Source organism: Numenius arquata, chromosome 6 (genome assembly GCF_964106895.1).
Source record: "Numenius arquata chromosome 6, bNumArq3.hap1.1, whole genome shotgun sequence".
Classification (NCBI taxonomy): domain Eukaryota; kingdom Metazoa; phylum Chordata; class Aves; order Charadriiformes; family Scolopacidae; genus Numenius; species Numenius arquata.
In genome coordinates, this window is record NC_133581.1 from 1,983,812 (window position 1) to 2,001,866 (window position 18,055).

The following is an 18,055-nucleotide window of genomic DNA, read 5'->3' on the forward strand; positions in this document are numbered from 1 at the left end:
GAGAGGCCGCGTTAGGCCCAGCTCCCTCTGCGTTCCCCTCTGCGTCCTGCCCCGGTCCTTTTCCGGCCTACCGGCCTCCGCCCGCCGCCGCCGCCATGTCCTACAACTACGTCGTCACGGCCCAAAAGCCGACGGCCGTGAACGGCTGCGTCACCGGTATACCGGCGGGGGGCGGCGCCAGGACCCTGCCGGCCTAACGGGGGCGACAGGGCCTGTGGGGGTGGCGGGGGGCTGCGGGACACTGGGGAATGGGGAGGGGGGGGGACACACGGAATTGCCTGGGGGGGCTGGGGATATTGAGGTTCCTGGGAGTCAGCGGGACACCGGGGGGCTGGGGGGTGTTGAGGCCCCTGGGGGGGCTGTGGGGCACTGAGGGGGTGTCGAGGCCCCTGGGGGGAGCTGTGGGGCACTGAAGGGCGTCGAGGCCCCTGGGGGGGGCTGTGGGGCACTGAGGGGGTGTCGAGGCCCCTGGGGGGGGCTGTGGGGCACTGAGGGGGCGCCCAGGCCCCTGGGGGGGGGGGGGGGGGGGCACTGAGGGGTTGCCGAGGCCCCTGGGGGGGTTGTGGGGCACTGGAGGGGAGCCACGATGTTCCCTGAGGTCTGTGAGTGCACTGTGGTGCCTTGGGGTGTGCTGAGGTACGGGGGGATTTAGGGGAGGTGGGGGCTGCGGGAGCAATGAGAGCCCTGGGGGGTGCCCTGAGGTTCGTAGGAGTGTTATGGGGCACCAAGGGTAGCTGGGGGGGCTTAATGTTTGTTGGGGAGCTGTGGGGGGGTTGAGATTCTAGAAGGGTGCTGTGGGGCACTGGGGGCACATTGAGGTTCCTGGAGGTGGTGTGGGGCACTGGGTTTGCACTGAGGGTGCTGGGGGGAACTGGGGGTGCAGTGGGATTTCTCTGGGGGATCTGGGATGGGCTTGAGGTTTCTGAGAGCTTAGTGGGGTTCCTGGGGGGGGGGGGGGGATTACAGAGCAGCAGAGGATTGGGGTGCTGTGGGGAGGGGGGGTGGTGATGTCTGTCTGTGTGTCTTGCCTTATTGCAAGGTGTTTTGGGGTGTCGCAACATCCTCTGGAGAGGGGGTGTAGAGGAAAGGGCCCCTGGGAATGGGGTTTACTGGGGAAAGATGGGAAGTCAGAGCTCAGGGAAGGTGGTTGCTGAGGGGATGGGTGTTCAGGAGGAAGATGTTGGGGTTTCGGGGTGCTGGTGCTCAGGGTGAGGCTGTGGAGGTGCAGCTCAGACTCCCCAAAATCACCAGGCTCCTGCAGGTTGTTCAGCGAGAGCACCTCAAGGTGCCGTCTTGTCGCTTCTTTGTGGCCCGATGGCGATTCCCTCTCTCCGTTTCTCAGGCCACTTCACCTCGGCGGAGGATTTGAACCTGCTGATCGCCAAGAACACGCGCCTGGAGATCTACGTGGTGACAGCGGAGGGGCTGCGGCCCGTCAAGGAGGTGGGGATGTACGGCAAGACCGCCGTCATGGAGCTCTTCCGCCCCAAGGTGAGTGCCCTGCGGGGAGAAAGGGGGGCTTCTGGCCAGCTGGGGAGGGCAAGCGCGAGTCCTCCGGGGCCACTGGAAGGACGTGACACCCTCCTGAAGACCCGCCGCCGCTCTCCTTTCGCAGGGGGAGAGCAAGGATTTGTTGTTCATCCTGACGGCCAAGTATAACGCCTGCATCCTGGAGTACAAGCAGAACGGGGACAGCATCGATATCATCACCCGCGCTCACGGCAACGTGCAGGTGAGTGGAGCTGCAGCACCTTGAAGGGGAGAATTCCCTTCCTTGGGGATGGTTTTAATTTTGCCAGCGCTGAGGGTGAGCCCAGCTGATGGGTTTCTGCCTCGTTATTTATGATTCTTCGCCAAGCGCTGACTCCGATACCATTCTACTGCTGCTTTCAGAGCTTTTTACCTGCATTTTCGGGCTCAAGAACTGAGGATGCAGCTACAGTTGTCTTCCAACGGGGTAGTTAGCAGAAGAATAAGATTAATTTGAGATACTAAAGAGAACTAGCGCTCAAAACTCAATGTAAGGTGGAATTTTCCTTGGAAAATGTATCTCGTGGCCCGTCTCTACTTGCTGCATACCAGAACCATGACTGTTGAAGTTACTCTTCTCATTGTGGCCATGCAGTCACGGAATCCCAGAATGATACGGGATTGGAAGGGACCTCTGGAGATCATCTCCTCCAACCCCCTGCCAGAGCAGGTCCACCCAGAGCAGGTCCCACAGGAACGTGTCCAGGTGGGGTTTGAATGTCTCCAGAGACGGAGACTCCACCACCTCTCTGGGCAGCCTCTTCCAGGGCTCTGCCACCCTCAAAGTGAAGAAGTTCCTCCTCATGTTGAGATGGAACTTCTTACGGTCAAGTTTGTGCCCATTTCCTCTTGTCCTGTCCCTGGGCACCACTGGAAAAAGACTGGCCCCATCCTCCTGACACCCACCCTTGAAGTATTTATAGGTGTTGATCAGATTCCCCCTCGGTCTGGTCTTCTCCAGACTAAAAAGACTCAAGTCCCTCAGCCTTTCCTCATCAGAGAGATGCTCCAGGCCCCCTAATCAATATTGTTAGTAATTGTGGCTCTTCTCTATTATTCTTCTTTATGTGGATTAAAATCAGGCCTTTGGAGCAGGTCAGAAATCCCCGTCTCTCTTTGCCTTTCTGGTGGTCATTGGCCAAATGATTTCCATCGACTGTCAAGCCAGAATTATCTTCCATCTGTTTCCAGGCTCTTGAACTTCCTGCTGACGGCCCGTTGGTGGAGCTGAGCCGGGGGGGGGTGGTTACAGACAGGAGATGTAGGTGGTCGTGTCCTGTCGGTAACTCGTTAGTGTGTTTGGGTGGAAAAGTGTTTAATCTCCCCCGTGCCACGGTTCTGCCTGGCGACATATGGAAATGCTGATACCACCCGGTGCCGAGGGATCTGTGAAGGCTGATAACGGGGCTGGATTTCCGAAGGGTGATTGTTTTTTTTTTTTTCGGTCGTGGATATCAAAGCCCTTCGCAGCAGGGGAGAGCAGCGCGCTCTGCCAGCGCAGGGCAAGCGATGTGGCTTCTCCCAGGTCGTTCAGTAGAGAGCTGGGATGAAAAAAACGGTTGCAGGGTCCGCTCCTGGAGCGTCTGGTTCCTGGGAGAGAGAAAATGTGTGCTGTGGGAGTTCTGCCAGGCTCGCTGGTGGAAAGGACCTGCCGCTCGAGGCAGGAGAAGTGAAAGAAAACACCTTTCGCTTGCCACAGGGTGTTTTAAATCCCATTGGGAGACGTGCAGGGAGCCGTACAAGTCGAACTCTTGTACCTACTGTTCCCGAGTCCCACGGGGGGGATCTTTTTCTGACGCTAATCGCCCTTTTCTCTTTCCCTTCTCCACGAATCTCTCGCTCAGGATCGCATCGGTCGTCCCTCGGAGACCGGCATCATCGGCATCATTGACCCCGAGTGCCGGATGATCGGCTTGCGGCTCTACGACGGCCTCTTCAAGGTCATCCCCCTGGACCGGGAGAACAAGGAGCTAAAGGCTTTTAACATCCGCCTGGAAGAGCTTCAAGTCATCGATGTGAAGTTCCTCTACGGCTGTCAGGCTCCCACCATCTGCTTCGTCTACCAGGTACCGCGGTTGGTTGGCGATGGGTGACGCGGGCGGAGGGCGCTGGAGGTTGCTGCTGGGCTAGCCAAAGCTCTCTAAAGGTCTTCCGAAGGGCTTGGAGCAGCGGCAGTGTCCTGGAACCTACGGAAAACAGTGCTTTGGGCAGAGTGAAAGGCTCCTGCAGGCTCAGTGTGTGGCCGAGGAAAGTCCATCTTTCCTCTGTGCTGCTTTTTTCCGTTTCTGGGGGGGAGAGAATAATCCATGCTTTCCCACAATTGGTGCTTGGATGGGACCATTTCCTTGTTAAACACTCACGGATCTTTCCAGCAAGTGCCGAACAGGTAGATTAGAGCCAGAATTAGTTGTTTCTTACAGGAACTGCTGTGAGACTTGAGCCTTTCCCTTGGGGAAAAAAAAAAAAAGAGGCAGAATGTCTCGTTTGGTATTTGGGAGGCTGCTCCAGGCGGCCATAACCTCTCCTAAAGGTTCTATCTCGTAAAGAGTGGCCATAACCTCTGCTGTCGCCTGGATCCACACAGAGACAGGGCTTGTAGGCCCTTCACTAAATGTTTATTGTGAATCAATTGTGCTGTGCTGACTGAGCGAGGGATTATTTTTCCTTTGTCAAAGTCGAGGCTAGTCAGGGCCTGGCTAAAAGCTCCTGGGACAGGATCTGGTGTGAATTTAGTTCAGCTTCAGGATAGTTTTTGGTGGCAAACTCATACCATGAGACCTACTAATGGCTGCCTACCAGTGGTTTCATTATTCCCTGTCTACTTTCAAAAGTCACTATAATTATTTCCAAGAGAGGTGGGTGCTGTCGAACCCCCCTGACAGTTCCTGAGTAGAGAGAGGGGATGGAAAATCACTTTGTCGCCACATAATTAGGGGTTGGGAGGGCAGCTGAGGTTTCCCCCCCTGTGTCAGGAGGGTGCTTTTCCCCTGCCCTGTGCGTGGCTGATGCTCTCCTTTGTCACCTGAACCGACGTCAGCGTGTTCTCCTCGGCCTCGCTGGGTGTTGCTGGGTTTCCACTCGCCGCTCGAGAGCGTTGTAAAGGAGGAGTTTGGTCATCCCATGAACTCAGCGAGTAAAAAAGGTTTTATCTGCGAATCTGACATCTTTACAGATAAAATCACAGCAAATCTGTTAACGGTTCATTCGTTCTAAACGGGTATTATATGAATAAAGAGTAAATTTATAGCTTGCTCCGTGTTTAACGCCCTTAAAGCGATTTTTATCCTTGCAGCAGGAGCGAGATGCGAGTTCTCTCTGAGTCATTAAGGCCTTACATAAAACTCTGGCTTTGTTTTGGTCCCCGGGTGTCTGACTTGCGTGTGCGTGGAGAGGGGAACGTTTCCAAGCTGCTGCTTTGATTCCTTCTCAATTGATTAATCATTATCACAGGATTTGGACGGAATAGGACAGCAGCAGCGTCTTGAGAGAATTTTTGGGTAGTTCTGAAACCAGCGGAAGATACCACAAAAAGGGAAAGTTCATAAAAAATAAATGAAAAAAAAAAAAAAAAGGCTTAAGAGCTGTTGTGGCGTGGAGTAAAAAGGTCAAGAAATGTCATAAGTTTCATTAGTGACTCCTCTGCCCCACAGGAAACCCGGTTCCCTGTGATTTAAAGCCTCATCTCAGCTTTTGAGACATGAAATCGGTCGGTGGGTTGTGTTCAAAGCCCTCTCTGTGCTTTGGGTGCTCGTACATCGTTTCCCCATGCGGGTTCTCGAGCGTAGTCCCCCTTTTCCTTAGCGAGGAGTTGATTTTGGGGAGTCTCTTCTCCACCCACGGCGTGTTTCCGTGAAGCTTTTGTGGCCTCGCTGCCTCGGAGACCTCTGTGTGCGTCAGATTTGGCTGGAAATTGCCCGCTGGGCTGGGAATTACTGGAATGGCTGAGCCGCGGGGGGATTATTAGACAAGCAGATTATGTTTCCTTGGAAAACCAGGCTGAAAGAGCATCGAGATGAGGCTACAGCTGAGCTGAATTCCCCAACACCTTGCTGGGGACTGGAGGTGGTGGTGACATTACGTAGTGCCACCCATGCCCAGATTTGCAGAGCTGTGCGTCAGATGAATGTAAATCCCAGAAAATCATTTGTATAAAACTGCAAAAATAGTTTTTAGTCTTTTTTTTTTTTTTGGGCTCAGAGGTTGATTCAAAGGTTGTTCTGCATGTGGATAAAGGTAGGGAGAAGGTTGACGGGCATCTGTTGAGACCCGTGGGTGGTTTGAGGGGGTCTGAGGAAGGGGTGGGAAGCCTCAGGAGCTCGCTGGTGGTGGTGGCGGCAGCTTTTGCAGGAGATGAAGTGGAATCTCCTGGTTTTGGCAGGTTCCTCGGCCTCCGGAGTCATCAGCGTAAGTCATCACTTGTGGCTTCTCTTTCAGGACCCTCAGGGGCGCCACGTCAAGACGTACGAGGTGTCCCTGCGTGAGAAGGAGTTTAACAAAGGGCCTTGGAAACAGGAGAACGTTGAGGCCGAAGCCTCCATGGTCATCGCAGGTTGGTTCTTCTTTCTTAAAAGACCTTCCCTCCCGTTTTTTTCTCAGCGGTGCTGCACAGGTTCCCTAATGAGACATTTATCTTCTCCCCTGCGCAGTGCCAGAGCCTTTTGGAGGCGCCATCATCATCGGGCAAGAGTCTATCACCTATCACAACGGAGATAAATATCTGGCTATAGCTCCACCGATCATCAAGGTGAGTGACTACTGAGATCTAGAAATGCATCCCGTGTAATTCCTCCGTTCCCAGGTGTCTCAGTGGGGTATCGGGCTACCGGTCATCAAGAATTTAAACTGCTCTGGTCTCCAATTGTAGCCTAATAGGGCCACTTACTGCCTGGTCTGTGTTTTTGGGGACTGAGGGACGTATGTGATCCTTCTTCTGGTGGCAGCGTGTGGCTCTGCTCTCTGTGGAGCGCTGGGAAACGGTGCAATAAAGCTGAAATCTTACTTAGGTCCCAGAGAAAGGGATTAATTAGGAGGTGGTGCGTGGTCTGGGCATGGATCCGGGCCAGTACCTGTCTTCAGTTCGGGCAGTGAGAGATAGGACTTGAGTCCATCCGTGTGTGATTTGGGCGCTTGTTCAAAGGGAAAAAAAAAACCAAACAAACAAACAAAAAAACCCCCCAAACTTTACAGGGTTAGTGACAGAAGTTTGAGCTTGTGGTTTTTGTCAGAGGCACGGGCCAGTTCCCACATTTAAATGGTGCAGGAAGCACAAATGGCACAGCTGAGGTGCCGCTCTGGGGCTGAGCTGTGATGAAAAGGTCCTTTGAAGCTGGAAATAATGAAGGGCTGGAAAAGAACGATAAATCTTGGGTAAAGCCGGGCTCTCAAACCGCTGCCGGGGCTCTGCGATGGAGAAGCTGTTATATTGGAGCAGGTGGAGCGAGTCGTTTGTGCTCTGCTGAGATACGGATCTGGGCCTCGACCTGCAAACAGAGTTCGGGCACGTCTGTGCTCAAGGCCAGTGGGATGTTTGCCTACAATAAAGATCTGCAAGAGCAGGGTTTTTAAACCAAAACCAAATATGTTGACAGGAGGCCAGGCAGCAACCACCGCGCAGAGCAAAATGTCTGCGGAGCTTGGGTGGGGAGATGCAGGGGGGGTTGGAGCTTTGCGGGTCCCAAATAGCATCTGTGGAAGGCCCAGCGTTAGGAAAACAAGGCTTTCTGGTGGCATCTTGAGTCCCCAACACAAGAAGGACATGGAGCTGTTGGAGTGGGGCCAGAGGAGGCCACGGAGATGCTGGGAGGGCTGGAGGCCCTCTGCTGTGAGGACAGGCTGAGAGAGTTGGGGGGGTTCAGCCTGGAGAAGAGAAGGCTCCGGGGAGACCTTAGAGCCCCTTCCAGTCCCTCAAGGGGCTCCAGGAAAGCTGGGGAGGGACTCTTGATGAGGGAGGGGAGCCATAGGAGGAAGGGGAAGGGTTTGACACTGACAGAGGGGAGATGGAGATGAGATGTGGGGAAGAACTTCTTTGCTGTGAGGGTGGTGAGAGCCTGGCCCAGGTTGCCCAGAGAAGCTGTGGCTGCCCCATCCCTGGAGGGGTTCAAGGCCAGGTTGGAGGGGGCTTGGAGCAACCTGGTCTGGTGGGAGGTGTCCCCCCATCATGGAACTGGGTGATCTTTAAGGTCCCTTCCGACTCTAACCATTCTATGATTCTGTCTTCCCTGGGCTGTGAACAAGCTAGAGACGTGTTTAATTTAGGAATGTGAGGAGATGGTTCCTAATGATCAAAAGTTTGACTGTTTGACCACAGACCCAGGTTGTGTTTGCTGATACGATTTGCTGAAGGGCGAATTCAGCCCTGTAGGCAGGAGAAGTGGGACTCAGCTGTGGTTCCAGCAGCTGGTGCGCTGTGGATGTGGTTGTTCCTAAAAATCCCCTCCTCCTTTGCTTGCAGCAAAGTACGATCGTATGCCACAACCGAGTGGATCCCAACGGGTCCCGTTACCTGCTGGGGGACATGGAAGGACGCCTCTTCATGCTGCTGCTGGAGAAAGAGGAGCAGATGGATGGCACTGTCACCTTGAAGGATCTGCGGGTGGAACTGCTCGGCGAGGTAGGACTCGGCCACGTGGCCTGTGCTGTCCCTTGTCACTTCCTCACCACGGGGTTGGGAGGCTCCATGGGCTGGAAATGCTCTTGATGGCAGGAACGGTGGCTTTTTTGGAGCCTGGAATGGAAAGATGTCACCATCTTTCCATGGCTTTGCCCAGTGCTTGTGCGCCATCCCTGGGAGAAGTTTGGACTCTCTGTGGGTATTATAAAGGGATTAAATTCCCCTCCTGTGGGGCTGCAGCTCAGGAGTGGTGCTTTTGGGGTACGGCAGGGTTTTCTTCATGCCACTGGTGGTTCATCTGTGTCTTCTCAATTCCCAGACATCCATTGCAGAGTGTCTGACCTACCTGGACAATGGAGTTGTGTTTGTCGGGTCTCGGCTTGGGGATTCCCAGCTTGTGAAGGTACGTGGCGACCGCCTCCTGCCTTAATTGTGTGTTCAGACAGGATTTTGTACGTATTTATTTTCATCGTGGCCTCGAGAGGTGTTTGTGGATCGATTTCCCGTTCTCCTCTGTCCTACGCCCTTTCCCTGTGCTCGGTCTCCCTTGTTGAAAGCCGATAATTGTGTTTATTCGTAGCTCAACGTGGACAGCAACGAGCAGGGCTCCTATGTGGTGGCAATGGAGACCTTCACCAACCTCGGCCCCATCGTCGACATGTGCGTGGTGGACCTGGAAAGACAAGGCCAAGGGCAGGTAATGTCGATTCTGCTTTTCTGTCCTCGGTGCTGGGGTTGTCCATGGAAGGAAAATACCACAAACCATTTATTGGAGGATCTCAAAGACTTATCCAGGTGCGGGGATGGGATTGAGGTCTTAAACTGAAGGGAGATACAAGTGGGGAGGCTAATTCTTAGATCATGAAGAAGGACCAGCTGCCAAAAAACTTGCTTGTAGAAGCGGAGAAGATGGGTGTTCCCTCTTCCCCTCAACCCAGCCCTATAAGGAGGAGTGGGGAAGCTTCCCAGCAAGGGTTGGTGAAGTTTCTCTCTTCTTCTTCCAGCTGGTCACGTGCTCGGGCGCGTTTAAAGAGGGATCGCTGCGGATCATCCGCAACGGCATCGGGATCCATGAACACGCCAGCATTGATTTACCAGGGATTAAAGGTGCGTGACCTGTTCGGTGCTGCCAAATTCAGCCCACAGCCTGAGAGGGCCCAGTTGGGGACACAGACAGAGGTTGAGGAGTGGGACAGGGGACTCGCCACCCACCAGCTCGTGGAATATTCCTAGTGAGCAAACGCGGCCTCTCTTTATTGCAGGTTTGTGGCCCCTGAGGTCGGACTCTCAGCGGGAAACGGACAATACGTTGGTGCTGTCCTTTGTTGGCCAGACCAGGTAAAGGTGGGGTAAACAACGAGCCAGGCTCTCGGCCACGCGTCGGAGCAGGAAATAACAGGAGCTCCCTTTCCCCTTCAGGGTCCTTATGTTGAACGGGGAGGAAGTAGAAGAGACGGAGCTCACGGGGTTCGTGGATGATCAGCAGACTTTCTTCTGTGGCAACGTGGCTCATCAGCAGCTGATCCAGGTAATGCCAGATGTCTCTGTCCTTATTAATCGCGGGGCTAATTTAGATCTGTGCCCCTTGTCGGGGGCTGCAGTACTTCCTTGGACCCGTGGCAGAAGGGAGGTGGTGTTCTGGCTCCGAGCAGAGGTGTTTTCTCTCCCCAGATCACCTCTGCCTCTGTGAGACTGGTTAGTCAGGAGCCCAAAGCCCTGGTGAGCGAGTGGAAAGAGCCCAACGGCAAGAACATCAGCGTGGCTTCCTGTAACAGCAACCAGGTGGTGGTGGCTGTGGGACGAGCCCTGTACTACCTGGAGATCCGACCCCAGGAGCTCAGGCAGATCAGGTGGGTGCATGTTTTATCGTGGCCCGAGGGCTCTCAGCCTCCTCTGTCCTTGGGCTCAAAACTGACACCTCTGTCTGCTTCCTCCTTCCTTCCAGCTGCACAGAGATGGAGCACGAAGTTGCCTGCCTGGACATCACCCCTCTGGGGGACACTAATGGCATGTCCCCGCTGTGTGCCATCGGGCTCTGGACAGACATCTCTGCCCGCATCCTAAAGCTGCCCTCGTTTGAGCTGCTGCACAAGGAGATGCTGGGAGGAGGTAGGGTTCTCCTGGGGTTGCTGGGTGGTGGCAGCTGTCACCGACCTGGCTGACAGGAGTGACATAGGCCTTCTCTTCTGCTCCCCGCAGAAATTATCCCTCGTTCCATCCTGATGACCACCTTCGAGAGTAGCCATTACCTTCTGTGTGCCCTGGGGGACGGAGCTCTCTTCTACTTTGGGCTCAGCCTGGAGACAGGTGACTGCAAGGGCCAAGCGCTGAGCTGGACTCGTGTCCTTTTCCTTCCTTGACATGTTTTCTTTTGCCCTTCTGGAGAGAGATCTCTTTTGCTCCCTTTCTCACCGTGACGGGGTCGTGCTCGGGTGGGACTGTGGCACTGGGAGGTGGCAGATTTCTCTCTGGGAAAGGAGATGGATGGTGACATCCGTTCCTTTGCGTTGACAGCAGGATGCCTTTACCCACCCTCATTTCTCCCCATGTTGTTCCAGCCCCGATGCCGTCCTACTCTTGCGAGCTCCCTTGCGGCTTCTCCCAAAAATCAGTCCTCCCTTCATGCAGGTTTGCTGAGTGACAGGAAGAAGGTGACCCTGGGGACCCAACCCACCGTCCTGAGGACTTTCCGCTCTCTGTCCACCACCAACGTCTTTGCCTGCTCCGACCGCCCCACCGTCATCTACAGCAGCAACCACAAGCTGGTCTTCTCCAACGTCAACCTGAAGGAGGTCAACTACATGTGTCCCCTCAACTCGGACGGGTATCCCGACAGGTAAGCAGGCCCTTTGCCTGGTGTGACATGGGGTGGGGGGAACCTGGGGTCAGGAAATGGGGTCCTGGGATGAGCAGTGGGATCCTGGCATCAAGAACCGGGGTCCTGGGATGAGCAGTGGGATCCTGGCATGAAGAACCGGGGTCCTGGGATGAGCAGTGGGAACCTGGCATGAAGAACCGGGGTCCTGGGATGAGCAGTGGGAACCTGGCATGAAGAACCGGGGTCCTGGGATGAGCAGTGGGAACCTGGCATGAAGAAACGGGGTCCTGGGATGAGCAGTGGGATCCTGGCATGAAGAAATGGGGTCTTGGGATGAGCAGTGGGACCTTGGGATCAGCAGTTATGAGGGGTGTGGAGGAGAGGGAGGATTTTTCTGTGCCCCCCGCCCTTATAAACGCTATTTCTTCTGTGTTTCCCCCCCCGCCCCAACCCTGGCAGCTTGGCCTTGGCCAATAACAGCACCCTGACAATCGGCACCATCGACGAGATCCAGAAGCTTCACATCCGCACGGTTCCCCTCTATGAATCGCCCAGGTGAGCTGAGGAGGAGGAGGAAGAGGAGGGAGCCTGGCTTTTGAGGGTCCTTGCTGTGCTGTGTGGGACAAGGTTGGGGGGAGATAGCAGTCCGGGCAAGTCTCCTGCTATCTCCAGAGCCTTTGTTCTCTCCTTGGAGCGGCCTTTCTTGGCCCTCCTGCCCAAGCAGCCCTGTTTGTCCTGCAGGAAGATCTGCTACCAAGAGGTATCGCAGTGTTTCGGGGTGCTCTCGAGTCGCATCGAGGTGCAGGATGCCAGCGGAGGCACCACTGCCCTCAGACCCAGCGCCAGCACCCAGGTGAGGGGAGGGTCACTGCTAAATCTGAGCTCTGGGGCCCTGGGGATCATGGTTCCTCAGGCCAAAACCCTGATGCAGATCCTCCTTTGACCATCTTCTCTTCCAAAGCTCTGAGTGCAAGCTCTCCCTTTGGCAGCCTGGGAGGAGATGGGGTGGTAAGATCTCTCCGTGGTGGTGAGAAGGGCTCTCTGTGCCACTCTCCGTGGCACGCTCACTGTTCTGTCACATCACCTTTGGGTGCTGCTCCTTCCGTCTCCCGTATAGGTTTCTGGGTCTCAAGTGGTTTCCTCCTCCTGGGGATGTTGGGACGAGTCCCCTTGAGGGAGTTCTGGTGGAAGCCACAGTGCTTCAGAAAATCTTCTATAAATGCTGTGTCTCAGCGGTGCCACCTCTGCTGTGCGTGTCACACACCTCTTGTGGTGCAGGGAGCGTGTCCCTTTACTCAGGCCCAGGGATCTCCTTGTTTCACCTTCTGTCCCATTAATTCTTCTGATTCCTGGTTGCCTCAGCCCGTGTGGAGCAGCGTGAGGACGTAGCACGAGGATGTGACCCATCTTCCTGTGTCCTAGGCCTTGTCCAGCAGCGTGAGCACCAGCAAACTCTTCTCCAGCAGCACGGCGCCACACGAGACGTCCTTTGGAGAGGAGGTGGAGGTGCACAACCTGCTCATCATAGATCAACACACCTTCGAAGGTACCACCACCCAAAACTTGGCCATACCCCGGTCCGGTTTTCTCCTCCGGGAGCGTGTGGCTGAGATTTATGACCTTCACAAACTTGTGAAGATCCTGGATTTTGCATGTTTCCTTCAGGTGAAGCATTTTTCCTGGAGGAATATCGGCCATAAGGGCATAAGTTTAAGGCTTAGTGGGGTTTTAGTGGCGCAAGGTGGTGGTGGGGAAGAGGAAAGGGGGTCTCCAGGTAGCTGACGTGGCCGTATCACAGAATGATATGGGGTTGGAAGGGACCTCTGGAGATCATCTCCTCCAACCCCCTGCCAGAGCAGGTCCACCCAGAGCAGGTCCCACAGGAATGTGTCCAGGTGGGTTTGGAATGTCTCCAGAGACAGAGACTCCACCACCTCTCTGGGCAACCTCTTCCAGGGCTCTGCCACCCTCACAGGAAAGAAGTTCCTCCTCATATTGAGATGGAACTTCTTATGGTCAAGTTTGTGCCCGTTTCTTCTTGTCCTGTCCCTGGGCACCACTGGAAAAAGACTGGCCCCATCCTCCTGACACCCACCCTTGAAGTATTTATAGGTGTTGATCAGATCCCCCCTCAGTCTTCTCTTCTCCAGACTAAAAAGACCCAAGTCCCTCAGCCTTTCCTCATCAGAGAGATGTTCTAGTCCCTTGATCATCTTTGTAGCCCTCTGCTGTACCCTCTCCAGCAGTTCCCTGTCCTTCTGGAACTGGGAGAACTAGACATTTAAGTTCTCAGCTGCTCTGCCCACGTGTGGACTTGCTGCCTCCCGGGACCAGAGTGGACCCAGTTGTTTCTACCTTTTTCCTCTTTGCCCAGTGCTTCACGCTCACCAGTTCCTGCAGAACGAGTATGCCCTCAGCCTGGTCTCCTGCAAGCTGGGCAAGGATCCCAACACCTACTTCATCGTGGGCACCGCCATGGTGTATCCCGAGGAGGCGGAGCCCAAGCAGGGTCGCATCGTCGTCTTCCACTACTCTGACGGTAAGAGCGAGGTCTTCTCGTGGTCCAGCTGCTTCAAGGAGATCAGAGCTGAGCTCCTCAAGCCCAAGAGAGCTCTTGTCCTGGCAGCAGGCGGAGTTTTTCCCCGAGGGGGCCACCCTCAGCTGCCCCCGGACAGGATCTGTAGGTGCTGTCACTCCACCACGGGTCATCCCAGCATCTTCCCTTTCCCCCCGTCTCCTGGAGAAGCTCCAAAAATCCCTCACCAGAGCTGGATTCTGGGATTTGCTTGCTGTGTCTGCCCTTGCTGTCACTGTCACTCCTGTCCTATTTCCCACAGATCCTCTGAGGGAGTTTTTAGGGTTTTTTAGAGGTCTTTTTCATCCGTGTCCCTTTGGTTTGTCACCTTTGGGAGTGCAGGGCTAATAACAGGGTGGGACATGGGTTTATTCCAGGGAAGCTGCAGAGCCTGGCTGAGAAGGAGGTCAAGGGAGCCGTGTATTCCATGGTGGAATTCAACGGGAAGCTGTTAGCCAGCATCAACAGCACGGTAGGACTCTCTGCGAGACCCTGACTTGATTGGGGAGCACTTTTCGGAGCTGCTGGATGTCACTCAGGTCCCCAATCTCTGTTGGGGAGCGTGTCCTCGCTGGGGCGGGGGGGGTGTGTCCCCGTCGGCTCAGCGCCGTGTCCCTTCCTTCAGGTGCGCCTCTACGAGTGGACGGCGGAGAAGGAGCTGCGCACGGAGTGCAACCATTACAACAACATCATGGCCCTCTACTTGAAGACCAAGGGAGACTTCATCCTCGTGGGAGACCTGATGCGCTCCGTCCTCCTCCTTGCCTACAAGCCCATGGAAGGAAACTTCGAGGAGGTATCGATGCTGTCGAATAATCGCGGTCGAAGGGGTGCTGGGAGCCCATCCCGCCTGTCCCAACAGGCTCTGGGCAGGGGGGACAGTGTTTAAGGTGACAAAAGGAGGAGCGTGGCTCGTCCCACCTTTTGAAGACAAGGCGGTGGGGCTGTGCCATGAGAACGGCGTCACCTGGACATGCTTTTAGACAGATCCCTGTGGTTTCTGGAGGGGACGGATCCCTGAGCTGCCAGGGAAACGGGCAAGGAATCGGAAGCCTTGAGAGGAGCAGGTTTTGTTGGGTGTGTGTTTGGCTCCTGCTGGGGTGAGGAGCTGCCATCTGGTGTCCCTGTCGTGCAGCTGGAGCTGTGTCTCTGTCAGGGAAGGTGGACCTGGGGGGATGGACGTCTCCATCTGGAGGGTGGACCAAGCACTGAGACAATCTGTGCACCGAGATTGTTAATTTTTCCGGGTCTGGCTTTGGCACAGGCCATGCGTTTGCCCAGGGTGCGCCCTGACCTTGTCCAAGTGCCACTCGGGCCAGGGCCACCTCCAGAAGACGCTTCTGAGCCTTTTCCTCAGCCGCTTCACATAGCAGAGAGGGGACGGACGGGATCCCACCTCGCTCCCGACCGTCTGCATTGGGTGGAATGAAGATGCTGGCTCAAAGGATGTGCCATCTGTGCCCACCGCGTGCCTTCTTGTCCCCTTTCCAGATTGCCAGGGACTTCAATCCAAACTGGATGAGCGCCGTGGAGATCCTGGACGACGACAACTTCTTGGGAGCGGAGAACGCTTTCAATCTCTTTGTCTGCCAGAAGGACAGGTGAGTTGGCCGTGAGAGGGAGGTGGCACCGCGTGACGGGGAGGGATGGGGCGATGGCACCTTCTGGCCTCCACAGAAGCCTGTGATCAGGCAGGAGAGCTGGGAGGAAACCTGCCCAGCTCTGAGGAGCATCAGGGGGAAGCTTTTATGTGTCATCCTGTCCCCCCCCGCCCCCAAGCACAAATTGAGGAGGATACTTTGAATTCCAGTGCGGCCACCACCGATGAGGAGCGCCAGCATCTGCAGGAGGTGGGACTGTCCCACCTGGGAGAGTTTGTCAACGTTTTCTGTCACGGGTCTCTGGTCATGCAGAACCTGGGTGAGACATCCACGCCCACCCAGGGCTCCGTTCTCTTCGGCACGGTCAACGGCATGATCGGTAAGAGCCGGGATTCCCTCCAGTCCCAGCAACCTGCCCATCCCTGCATGCTGGGAGCTACTGGGATGAGCCCTGAACCTTCGTGTCCCTTTTTGTTGGCAGGACTGGTGACCTCGCTGTCGGAGAGCTGGTACAACCTCCTCCTGGACATGCAGAACAGACTGAATAAAGTCATCAAGAGCGTGGGCAAGATCGAGCATTCCTTATATCCTTTCCCAATTCAGCCTGGAGCCGGTGCTGGTTAATTCTGGGATGGGGGGAGTGGCTTGTGAATCTGGCCTGAGCCAGCCGTGGGTTTGTCCCTTTTGGGACACTCTGGTGGCACCATCCATCAGCTGGAGAAGGTGGGAGCGTGTTTTTTTCCGGTGCCCAGAGAGAGAGAAGGGTCTATCTTGGAGGGTTTGAGGATGAATCTGGCTTTGTGGTAGCACCTAAAAATGTCAATTCCGTGACGCCGCCTTGTCCTGCCCATCTGGGATAATCCCGGGGGTCGATGTGACTCTGTGTTGGATTCGTTTCCTTGACGCTGGCACCTGGAGATCGTTCCACACCGAACGCAAGACGGAACCGGCCACGGGTTTCATCGACGGCGACCTGATCGAAAGCTTCCTGGACATCAGCCGGCCCAAGATGCAGGAGGTGGTGGCAAATTTGCAGGTGAGATGGGTGATGTGAACCAAAACCCTTCAAAAATCAGCCGCGGAAGCCTTTCTCCGGCATCCCTAAACGCTCTCCTTCCTGGATTTGGGAATGTTCTTTGGGATCTACTTGACGTCTCTGTGCCCTGATGCCTTTGTCTCTCCTTGGCAGATCGATGACGGCAGCGGCATGAAGAGAGAGGCCACCGTAGACGACCTCATCAAGATCGTGGAGGAGCTGACCCGCATCCATTAGCGGGATCTGGAGGTTCTTTCCTGCCAACCTTCCTCCACGTAAAAACGAGGGCAACTTGGTCCCCACCTTGGGGACACCGGCGGTGGTGGCCCTTACCCCGAGGGGACGTGGGGGAAGGAATTTCGGAAGGGGGGAACCGGCTTGTTAGGGATTTTGGGGGGGAAGGGGGGGTGGTGTTGTTCAGGCACCGCGTCCGTCGCCTGCTTGGATTCCAAATCTCTGCCCCTCGGAGATGGAAAACCTCGGACTCCGCTGACCCCAAACTGGGCTTTACTGGTGGCTCCTTGGGCAACCAACCGCTAGCGCTTGGCTGAGGCCGTGCCCTTGCCTGGATTCACTCTTCACTGTTGTCTTCAGTATTTTATTTTTTTGGCTTTTTGGTTGGTGGTTTGGTTTTTTTTTGGGGGGGGGGGGGGATTCTTTTTCAATTCGTTGTGGTTTTTTCTGGGGGGTGGGGTGGAGGAGGAGGAGGAGGAGGAGGAAGCGCAGCCCCTTCTGGGACCGAGGGCTGGAGGAGTCACCTGGGGCTGGTGGGACGTGCAGGAGGTGAGAGGGGGGGTGGGGGGGTTGGAGCGGCACAACCCCTCTCCCCCCCCTTCTCCCTTCTCCCTCTCTCTCAGGGAGGGGGGGGGGGAAAATTCTGGGAAGCTCCATCAGTTGTCAGGTTTCTTGAGTTTTACCAAATAAAGTAGTCCAAGAGGAAAGGTCCGGCTCCTCCCGGTGACACGCGGGGACGGTGTCCTCAGGGCAGAGCCGTGGCCCCCACCGCCCGAGGAGGCGCTTCCTGGAGACCGTTGTCCCTTCGTGGAGGGGGGAGGACAACGGATCAATCCAGGGTCCGTGTTTGTTCCCCGGATGCTTTTTTTTATGGCTTTTTTTTGGACTTTTAAGAAAATTTGACTCCCCACACACACACACACACCTGGTGCAAACGGGTGGAGAGCGGCGTTGCCCAGTGCTCCCAGTAGGGAGAGGCCGACCTTGTACTGGATTTTGAGGAGATTTGGGCCGGTTTATGTCCCTTCGGACCAAGCATCTCTGCAGGCGTCCCTTTTGGGCGGCTCGTGGTGGGGACAGGAAGGGGGGGTGTGTAGTGACACAGGGGCGCTTGCCACCCTCCTGGGCCTGTCCCCAGCTGGTGACAGCGAGCCAGAGATCCTTCTCCCAGTAGCCTTTTCCTTCCGGCCTCGGGTCCCCGTAGAGCTTGGGGGGGGGGGGGGGGCTTGTTTTTTTTTTTTTTTCAGCCTCTCCTTGCCACGTGGCCCCCACTCCGGCCCCTCGTCACCACCCCCCTGTGACCCCCCTGTGACCACGCTGTTGGATGAGGGTGATGGACGCTAGTCCTCGAGCATTAATTAGCGCTAACGATGCTGAATTCTTCGCAGCTCCAGGGCCTGGCGCTCAGGCTGAGGGTTCCTCTGCAGCCCCACGACCCCCCCACCATGGGTGCCCGGGGGGGGGGGCGATTTCCTCCCTGCTGGGCAGCAGTTCCCTGTGCATAGAGTACAGATTAATAATTACCTTAATTAGCTCCGTTTGGCTATTTCTGCTGTAAATTGGCTGCGGGCGGGGGCTGCCCCTGCTTCACGCTGCCCTCGCCTGTGGGTCACTGCCAAAATGCACGTGAGGGTGGCTGAGGAGCCCCTGC

At 55.7% G+C, this 18,055-nt stretch overlaps 1 protein-coding gene across 1 annotated transcript; it reads left to right on the forward strand.

Moving 5' to 3' along the window:
• The first annotated feature begins 95 nt into the window (after positions 1–95).
• Positions 96–17,108, forward strand: DDB1 (damage specific DNA binding protein 1). The gene is made up of 27 exons (XM_074149208.1): positions 96–156; positions 1,343–1,491; positions 1,616–1,732; positions 3,375–3,596; positions 5,965–6,079; positions 6,177–6,274; positions 7,982–8,140; positions 8,460–8,543; positions 8,721–8,837; positions 9,145–9,247; positions 9,403–9,478; positions 9,560–9,668; positions 9,812–9,990; positions 10,086–10,249; positions 10,340–10,447; positions 10,769–10,976; positions 11,418–11,513; positions 11,700–11,811; positions 12,381–12,504; positions 13,333–13,497; positions 13,911–14,005; positions 14,159–14,329; positions 15,025–15,134; positions 15,344–15,513; positions 15,616–15,718; positions 16,047–16,170; positions 16,324–17,108. The coding sequence occupies exons 1-27, from the start codon at positions 96–98 to the stop codon at positions 16,405–16,407; spliced, it is 3,423 nt and encodes a 1,140-aa protein (XP_074005309.1). The 3' UTR covers positions 16,408–17,108.
• The last annotated feature ends 947 nt before the right edge of the window (positions 17,109–18,055 follow it).

Excerpts from the sequence above, each read along its gene's own strand:
- DDB1 (XM_074149208.1), top strand. The coding sequence starts at position 96 with ATGTCCTACAACTACGTCGTCACGGCCCAAAAGCCGACGGCCGTGAAC. Across the intron at positions 8,544-8,720 it reads GGGATTCCCAGCTTGTGAAG|CTCAACGTGGACAGCAACGA; the intron begins GTACGTGGCGAC and ends GTTTATTCGTAG. Across the intron at positions 13,498-13,910 it reads CGTCTTCCACTACTCTGACG|GGAAGCTGCAGAGCCTGGCT; the intron begins GTAAGAGCGAGG and ends GGTTTATTCCAG.